Here is a 10,390-nt window from a genome sequence, read left to right as displayed (position 1 = left end):
CCTCTTTATTCATGTATCACTTTTTCTGTACAAGAACAGGAAAATGCTACTATTTCTGACTGAAAGGAAAAGGACCATCTCCTGAAGTAAATGTATTAATATAAATACAGGTAATTAATGTTACTTACCATAACATTATTTGCTAAACGAAAGATAGAATCTTATTTCTGTTATGGTGCTGTCCATTTATATTATGGCTTCCATCTTCAAAGATCTTCACAAATATTAATAAGGCAAGCCAGTAAAAAACAGTATTTTCTCTCTATTGTAAAAATGGAGCATAAAGGATAAGGGGTCTTTTTAAACCCACACACTTAAGGATGGGATAGATATTCTTGGGAACCTCAGGGTTCAATTCACACACTTTTGTTATTGGACAAGTGTAATCAAAGTCAGTTAATTATTTAAATAATTTACAAACATGTGCCCATCAATGAATTTATATTATGCACTGAGGAATTTTTTTACAACCTTTACTTTTGTAATTCAGAAGATTTTTTGATGTCTGCTTTCAGTTAAATTAGTGCTGGCCTTATAAATTGTTTGCAAGGCACTTCTGCATTTTGAAACAAAAAAATCATCATTCAGAGACTCCAAAAAAGATTGCATTGTATTTGAAACAATAATTTCTTGCATATATAAGCTAGAAGACACAAAGAGTATGTTGTATTAAAATGTAAAACATACAAAGGTTTCCAAGACCTATCTGGTATATGTTGGTTTACTGAATAATATGAGTCTTATTTTAATAGTTCTTTTTATGGTGTTATCACTAGGTTTTTGATGTCAAATGCATATTTGTGAAATCTGTTGTAACTCCTTTTTAATTTTCTTGGACTTCAGAATGATTTTGAGTAGCTATTTCTCTTCTGCAGGCTTACATGTCTCTCGTTGATGCCCACTGCCTCACCTAATTTGAAGGTATGAGTCCTGATGCTTCCTAGAAGCCAGGTGACTGAATCAGAGTACACTTCAACTGGTAAAGGACATATTAGCTGGTTAGAATTTGATTAATTGATTCGTGGTTTTCCAAGACAGGTATTAGACTGTAGCTAAAATATGCTGTTCAATGTAGTAATTGTGTGTGTGTATATCTGTATGTGTATGAAACAGCGCTTCATTTTGTTATCAGTCAAATAATTTCTCAAGTCCTGGATGTAACTAGGGGGTGGAGGGGTGGGAGGGTGTGGGGTAGGGAGAAAGAAAAAATAAAGAAAGAGGAAAAAAAAAGAGGAACCTACTACAGCACTGTTTCTTTGTGAGAGATGCTATAATCTTTCTCTTCCCATCAGCTGTCCGTTTGTTTGCCTGTTATTGTTTTGGTAGAAACTTGAAGCTCTAATTATTTTTATTTTTTTTTCTTAAAAAGAATTCTGTGAAATCTTAAATATTTTGTGAAATGGGTTGGATATTTTCCCAACATAAGGGAGGGTAGTATTTCTGAACTCTGGACTGTTTTTCAGTATTTGACATAATACAAAGAAAATGGTAAAGTCTAAAACATCTGACCTTTGACTACATAGCTCGTTTACATTTATGTTTGTATGTATGTATGCATTTGCTCACACGCTTATGGAGAATTTTACTGTGGATTTACCATGCTATATAATAAGGACTTAGGCATGATCTATTCAGTGTTATTTACATAAAATGTTAGCAACACCAGAATTTCATCATAGATGGAAGTTAGAAATTCATGTGAAATTAAATGAGATTTTATGTCAGTTTTTGAAGCAAAGGCATCAGTCTTTGTGCAATGCAGTTGTGATGTTTGATACCTTTCTGTACAATAGTAAGATCAAAGATAAAAGATTTGGACAACATATCCAGAGGATAGTGCCAGTTCTTGTCAAAAATTACTTTTCAAACTGATCTTCAAGAATGAGGATAAACATGGCTTTTTAGCAAAGCACAGTCTATCAGCACTTCTAGCTTTTTGTTTCTGTTTCTTGTATTAGAAGCTTTAAGCACTTTCTGTACACCCCATTAAGCCCTTCCTTCCCACCACCACCAAAAAGGCCCAAGACAATGTTCTGGGGAAAAAAAAAAAAAAAAAAAAAAGTTAATTTCTTTGTTTCTTTTCCTTATTCCTTTAAGCATGTTCTTGTGAGTACTTTTAAAAACCAAGGAAATTACTCCAGTATCTTCATACCTGTACCTTTTTATTTAGCTCTGATTTCTGTAGGACTTTTCAGTTTTATTCCCTCTTGATAATGCACAATCTCATTAAATGATCAGACAGACTATGGATTTGTTATACTTTTGGCTGCAGAATTAGGAGCTCAGTGTGATGATCAGACAGACTATGGATTTGTTATACTTTTGGCTGCAGAATTAGGAGCTCAGTGTGATAAAATTATGTAGCATTTCTGCATGCTTACACAAGAGAATGTGCATTGCACCCCAGAGACTAGGGCATGTGCTTTTTCAGCATAAAGTTTTCAGCATTAAGATTTCTGATTTACCAAATATTTTTCTGTTACAAAGAACATTCTTCCCCTGTGACATCACATGGCTCCTACAGCTATAACTCTGCATTGACTGTAGACTGTTACAATTACTTCTCAAGGTAACTAATTTTATTTCAAAACAATATTTTCCTATCAATCCTCTACTGACCTGCAATAGCTGCATCTTCAGATTTTATCTCATACTGGTCCTGCAGGCTACCTAGCATTTAAATTTAAATTTATGTACTTTTATCTACACAGCTGATTCCTCCTAAATCCTGTCTGTTTTGTCATTCACGTTTTGTCCTTATATGTCACTGCCATGAATAATGGTGCTATAATTTTATTTTGACTGTTAGTACCTTTCATGTTAAGTTGTGCATTTAGCTTATGACATATTCTTCACCTACACAACTTTCCAAAACCTAACTAAATAATATTTATGTGCTAAATGTTGAGTACATAAATAATTATGAGCCCTTTGTAATGAGCACCCACATGGAGTTTTAAAAATGTACCAGCATACATGCTGTTATTTATTTTTTAATGTACTTAAGAAAAAAAAAAAAAATATTTGCCATGGAAAATGTGTCAACAAGTAGTAAATTTGCTACATTAGCATTCAGTAATATCTATAAATAACCACACTCACCAATATATTATGTGCACTTCTACATATTTTTACTGTTAAAAAAAATCAGTATATTGTTGTTAGTTTTAAACTTTTTAATACAAATTTTTTTAAAAAATATTTTCCTCACTTTATTTTAAAAAGTGTTTATTAACAGAGAGGTGAAAGGTCACACATTGAAATAGAGAATAAAAAAGGGACAGCACAATGTTAGATGATGTCTCAGTGCACTTCAGTGCCATTTTTTGTACTCATAGAAATGCAGCAAGTAATGGAAAATGCTGCTTCACTGACTATGAACCTGTATATTTCAGATTGAGGTGACAAATATATGATCACTCTTCCTATGGATAAAAATAAGCATTTGTTTTCTTCAGAAAAACGTGATTATTGTATGCTACAAATCTGCAGATAGGTGTGCATTCAACAAAATCCATTTCTCTTTTTGCACTTCACATAATAAGATACTTTTAAAAGGTCTTTGAATGAAATAATATGCCATTCACACCCTCCCCCTCTTTTAATCAATTAATCCATGAAATAGGGGGTTTAGTCAGCTTTTCCCTTCCTGTTGCTTTTAAAAATTCTCATAGGGAAATAACATAATTATTCATGAAAGAAAATAAAGTAAGCGAAGAAACCTTTCTCTTCATCAAGACACACAACAAAAATTAACAAGGAAATAGAAGTAAAAGCAAATGATTGAAAAGTTAGGTTTGCATACTTCCAACTTGTCCTGGTGTGGATATCCTCTGGGTTCGGTTAGGTTAGTATATGGTTAACTCTCATGTGAATAGTCTGTCTTGTTCAATCAACATGTCCATTTTGGTGATCTAATGTATTCTAATCAACAGTGTCATGTAAGTTTTGTCCCACATGGTTCCTACATCCCATACTGATAAAAAGGGAGTCACCTAGGACCCATCACTGCTGACCAATTTGCTGATATGACGCAGAAAGATGGACACTGACATATCTGTCATGAGAAGGGAAAACCTGTAGAGGCACAGAAGATTAAAATTACAGAAAAGTCCATGGAAGGACTCCACCTGAATTCAGTATCGTTTAGGTCAGATCCTTGAAAAGGAAGAGTCATAATTTTCACTTCAAAATAACTAGCTAGACTGAGAAGTTCTAAAGTAGCAAACAACAATTCAAGGTCTTCTTCTCATGACCCATGTGAGGTTTTCATCTCTTTCACTCATCCACCAAACAGGGTATTCTCATACATACCACTTCATGGGAACAGTCCAGTATCATCCCCTCACCTTCTTCTGTCCTTTCTGTAAGTGACCTAGTGCCACGGACCAAACTGTAACAGCAAATATGCCAACATATACGGGACATGGATACCTAGTTCTTGATCCTGCATCCTCAGACTGCTTCATCTACCAGAGATGCATGCAGAATAACAATGAGAATAACAAGAAAGCAATGCATCTTAATCTGAACAATTCTGATGGCAGAGCCTCCAAGTACCAATAAAAGGAAATAATTTGTTCCTAAAAATTAAGTAAAGCTATATAGGAGAAAGCAGAAAAGGAACTGTAGAATTCTAAAAATAGACTGATGGAAAAAAATAAGCTTTAGAAGACAGTAACAGCTAGACATGTATATTTACAACTACTGTTTATGTAAAGAAATTTACATATCAAACATGTTGGCACACCATGTCAGGTTTTTATGTCTTTACATGTTGTTGAGCATTCATGATAAACATTTTCTAAACCTCACAGTCTAAGGTCTAGCTTTCTTTTTCCTTACTGAAAGAGGAGAAAAGCAATGACTATTATCATTGCTTTCAGTGGGAGCAGATATAAATAAATTCTGAAAGTTGTTTAAATTTTTGAAGTCAAGTCTACAAGGGCACAGAATTCCTGATTCTTTTCTCTGATCCAAGCTCTAGGCACACAGCCTTCTGTCTGGGGAAAAACAAAAAAACCTTTGTGTGGGAGTCAGGTACTTAAATATTGACATTTAGTGCCATTTTCAATTCCGTAGGGTATTCCACCAAATTCCCATATGTCTCTTCCAAAAGATACACACCTTCTGTAGAACTGTGATATTCCCACCAGGCCACATGGGTATTTCAGACACCCTATGGTGTCTAATGTGACCTTATAATCTTCTGTTTAGACAACTTAAACCTACACTTCATATCTGATAATCTGTACAGCATCATAGCCAGCTCTTATTTACTCTCTTAAGATAGTAAGCAACTCTTTAATTTTGAGTGGTATAATCAGACCTTATCTCACAGTGGTATAGTGGGTACTATTAAGGGTGAAGAACAAAAGTATTCAAGTAGCTGCTACTGTACTGGACTCTAAATGCCCTACTTTTACTGTCATAAGAATCACAAATAATTTCTATAATTTAGAACAACTTAATCTTGAGGGCTGGAATGGATCATAGATACAATGTTTTCAGAGAATATGTCTCAGATAGTGCACAGAGCATTACTTCTTGACTGAAGAAGCATTACTAATTTCCAGGCACAATAATCTTGATCATATTTTGGTGTTTTCATTCATGATAATTTAACTACTGTTAATATATATTTCTTGATATTTCCAAGCAGACGTCTTGCCTTTTGTGATCTCAATTTTATTTAAAATGCCTAGAACGTGTATATGTCTCTTGGTGCCATTACTTGACCATAAGTGAAAACCTATTGCAAAGGAGATTTTGCAGCATTTCAACACATTGTACACCCTTCAGTTTTAAGTCCTGCTAGGCTTGCCAAAAGAAGGCATACTAATGACATCAGTTACACCTCAGGGGAACAAAGTTTGTTTTGGACACCAGACTCCATGGCTCACAAGCAGATGCTGACACCAGCCAACAGCTGTTCAAAAGGCATTTTCAGTTTAAGGAAGTAAGAGGGATCACTATAATGCAACACAGCAGAATTTCATTAGTAACACAAAGTATTAGAATTCACCTTTCACCTTGAACAAAATTCCAGAATCAAATTTTAAAGGAAAGCGTTAGAATAAGTTCATAACAATTTTCCCATTCAAAAATCATAATTAGTGTGTACATTAAACTTCAGTCATAGGTCACATCAGAACAGTCGGAAACTACCAACAATGAAATTGGTTACAATATCTAATTCACTGTTACATAAAATGTATTTACGGTATAATAGCTAAGGAATGCATGTAATTTAAAGAATCCCCCTACAGCAATCAATGAGACTGAACATATGCAGTATAGTAAGTCTCAAATTCATTGCAGTTACTGTAGAGTGCAAGAGCTTTTTCTGTCCATTGGGAGCCCCTGGCTTAGCAAGAAAGCCAGACTGTCACATTATTATATTAAATTAAATCATGAATGTCAATCAGAAGAAGTATTCCTTTTGATTTTCATTGGCTGTGTTTTGCATGCTGAGCTCACTTTTCAGTGCAGATTCAGCACTGTCTTCATTTTCGGATCCTTTTGCCTCATTTTTTGAGTATATGCCTTTTTTTTTATAAATGCGTACGGCTATAACAGTGATGCAAAGTAGGATGAATATCACAACTGCTATCACACCTAGGAGAAGACAAGAGAAAAAAGTCAAGAGAAAGGATAGACAAATAATAACTCACGGGCCAGAACACAGCACAAAGAAATGACTGTATCACACAATGGAGGGGGTTACAGTGAAGCTCAAGAAATAAGAAGCCATAATTGTTTTCAAACCAGAAACAGCACTGTAGTATAAAATTCATGGTGATCTGAAATCTTGCACAATACTACTAAACAAAAAAATAATAATCCACACAATACTATAATTTTTGAAACTTTTGAATAGAAGACTACTAGGGACCTTTGGGCACTGCAGATAAGAGGGTGTCTTTTCCTACTTCACTGTCAGCTTATACCTCTCTACCAGGCTGGAAACTCAAGCCACTGCAGATCTGAGGAGGTGTTTTTCACAGTCTTTCCTGCCAGACAATGGGATGGCACAAAGGGGACTACTATGACTTTCTCTTTTCCCCCAAATCCTGAGTATTGGACAAAGTACTCCCTTTTCCCTCAGTCAGTCTTGTTGCTCAGAACCCTTTCTCATGCCACATGTTATCAGAAGGAAGGGGACATGTGTCTTGTCATCAGCTTTCACCTGCCAATCAGCCTCCTATCACTGCTCCAGGTTGGGGGAAGGAATCTGGAGAGCAGAGACAGAGCAGAAGAGGGTGAAGGCAAAGGTACCAATCTGGAATTCTGAATAAGGTCCTCTATCAGCTCTGACTGTGTACACTAAAAGGTCCAATCTTTAGACCCTTTGCAGTAAAAATTGTTGCACAGAATTAGTCCCATCCATATCCAATACTCCACACAAATTAGTTCAGCCTGCAGGTGACTGGTTGTGGCTAAATTACACAGTTAATGAGGAGAATATGTAAAAGATAATGTAGAACAGTTCAGCCTAGGGACTACAGTGGAAATTGTCCAATTTATAGCCACCTATTGTCAGGTCAAATGGGACAGAAATTCCCATGTTTATTCTGCCTCATGGAAGAAAATCCTGACTCTGACTGCCTTTGGCACATCTTAATGGGATTAAGAGTATTTAACAATCTACATTAGCTAGGGCTCACATTTCTGTAACTGCATCACTGTAATGAATAGACACTGGTTAAAACACTAAAATCAAGGCTCACTTCATGTCCAGGGTGAAATAACAAAGATTTGACTCCCCTTCCCTTCCCTTCAGGTTTGTGGCACTTGTTCTGACATCTTCGGTGTGGTTTTCTTTTGCATGGCTATGTGACCCTGGTTTCATAAGTAAACAAGGTCCCTGGCTATACAGATGACAGTGAGCGAGCTTCCTTTTCTAACAGCTTTAACAGCCCCATCTGGTAGGGTAAAATCATCATCAGTATGGCTATCTGCATTATGGTGTTCTAGCTGATCAGTTAGAAAGCAAAGGGGCAGGGGCATAAGCTTTATATAGGACACTGATCAGCTACAATATGTGCCACATACCTAACACATAGGAGACTAAATGGAATAGGCACTTAGTTTTAAAGGAGACTATTTAGGATTTATTGAACTATTACCAGGACAGGCTGCTCCTAGGGCAGCAGATTAGGAACAGTAAGGAAAGAGATAGTTTCCACCCACAGAGATAAGCATGATCTTACAGACTTCCAGTCTCTTCCTCAATCATCCTCTCACGATGGTCTCAGGCTCTCAAGTTAATGAGTCAGAAGTTGGGCAGGAGAGGAATTTGAAGGGAAATGGAACAGAAGGGAAGCAGAAAGTGCTTGTCAGAAAGGCAGAAAGCAAGACTAGGCTGCAGGGAGGAAAAAAACCTCACTAAACAGTCCGGGAAACAGTTGTAATGGAGTGGCTTAGCCGTACTAGATGAAGGAGCAATCTGCTGCATAACTTAGCCATTAGTGCAAGAAAAATGAAAATACATAGCCCCTTAGTGCTATCAAGCACTTTTTTTTTTTTTTTTTTTTTTTTTAGTTAAGGTGAGCAGCCATCCTTCACGTAGGAATATAAACGTTTTAAATATTCCTAGAGTGTGGTATCTTCTTCTCTGGAAAAAGCTCTATAATCTGAGTGAATTTTATTCTTATTTGGATTAAATAGAACAGTCCTTCATTTGTTTCACAGGAACTATACTTGCCTCCTGTAAATGCATATCTATAAACTTGCTTTGTCTCAGGTAGCTGAATTGGTACAATTCTCAGTGATAGTCACCTAAGGGTATCTACATCAAACTTCCACTGTGTTGTACAACTTGCTTTGACTTCTAAACAACCATAGTTAAGCAGTAGAAAAAATGTGACTGCATATTCCCAAATGTGTTTAATAATAAAATTGTGAGGTTATTATTATGATACTCATCTTTTGAAACAACAAAGTAATTTCTTTCAAAGTTAGACATATATAAGAACTCTGAAAACTTGTTTTTTAAATTCTGCTCTCACTGAACTCAGTGGTAAAATTCCCAAAGATTGTGTATATGAAAATATACAGACATAAGTATAATTTCACAAGCAAGGAAGCTTCTAGGTTTTATCACCTCTTATTTTAGTATCTTTAGCACTGCCATGCTAAGGACCACTGACCATGCAGTGTGCTGTTGGCAGACGCTGACTGTAGCAGGTACCATTATTTAAATGGCAGACACACAGCTGACTGCAGGTTCTTAACTCCACCTTCTGTAGACCTACATTCTTTTATCCTCAGTGAGAAGCCTTGGCAGCTTTATTCTGCTAAATCCCACTATGTCATTTGTCTGCTGAGGCTTTTAAAACCCTTAGAAAGGAAACCTATTCAGAATTTAAATGATGGATGGGATGACCTTTCCCTCCTCCTGCCCTCTTTCTGTTGAAGTAACTAATGGAAATTGAAACAGTGAATTCACTGCAAAAATATCATCTTCGTGAGTGAAAACAAGTTTCAGTGAAAACAAGTTTCCTTCCCTCACTTCCTCCTAAGAGAAGAAATTCCACCAGAAATTTTCACAGGGGAAGACTGTCAGAAGAGACAATACTGTTCCTTGAAAGAAAAATACTGAACTGACATAGCCATACACTTGCTCCAATACCAGCAACAGAATTTAAATTCTCCTGAAGGTCCCCAGTCCAAGACTCCCCCTATTAAGGCTCACTTATGTACTTTCCATTCCTGCTAAAGAGACAGAACTGTTAGCTTTCCCTACTACAGCAGAGATGGATCTCAGCTTAAGGACAGTCAGTCACAGAGGCACAGCAATGGAACCTGCATACCCTAATTATCAGTCCTGTACTTTAAGTGCAAGTTGTCTGTCTTAAGCTTTATACCATATTTGTTCTCATAGGCATAGAAGGTAGAAGGATTGTCAACATATGGACTTCAGAATCAACTGAACCATACATGGTATTTCTTATATTCCTTTGTTAAAAATAAGTGTATCAAAAAAAGTTTGTGGATGATTATTTGTAGTTCTATTTGAACTGATAAAAATGTCCAAAAGAAATAGTAAGAAAATGGAGGAAAAATGGTATTTCAAACCAAAAGAAATTATTTTTTTTTACTCTTTTTATTTTAACATGCATTTTATTTTTGAACTGTTATTCAATACAAGTTGTAGCCCACCTAAGAGTACGTTGCTTTTCAAATGTAGGAACAGAATGAACCTTGCTCAGTCTGTCAAAGGATTGATTCAAGCAGTGCTAGACCTAATTTTCTCAAAAAAAAAAAAAAAAGTGTTGTTTAGATCTAATAGAGAATATTTTGAACTTGACTGTGTAGCAAGATATAATTTTTTGACATAGTCAAGAAGCAAAGATTGCTCTTTCTTAAACATGCTGTTTGCCACAAC

General features: G+C 35.9%; 1 protein-coding gene across 1 annotated transcript in view; it reads right to left on the bottom strand.

The window, feature by feature from the left end:
• Positions 1-3,248: 3,248 nt before the first annotated feature.
• Positions 3,249-10,390, bottom strand: part of CNTNAP4 (contactin associated protein family member 4) — a 258,447-nt gene continuing 251,305 nt past the window's right edge. Inside the window, exon 20 of the mRNA XM_037372623.1 lies at positions 3,249-6,618. Coding sequence (XP_037228520.1) covers positions 6,425-6,618 — 194 coding nt within the window. The 3' untranslated portion in view covers positions 3,249-6,424. The remainder of the gene's footprint in view (positions 6,619-10,390) is intronic.

This window comes from Falco rusticolus, chromosome Z (genome assembly GCF_015220075.1).
Source record: "Falco rusticolus isolate bFalRus1 chromosome Z, bFalRus1.pri, whole genome shotgun sequence".
NCBI lineage: Eukaryota > Metazoa > Chordata > Aves > Falconiformes > Falconidae > Falco > Falco rusticolus.
Note: the sequence above shows the minus strand (reverse complement) of the source record. Positions and strands in the feature narration are given on the sequence as shown.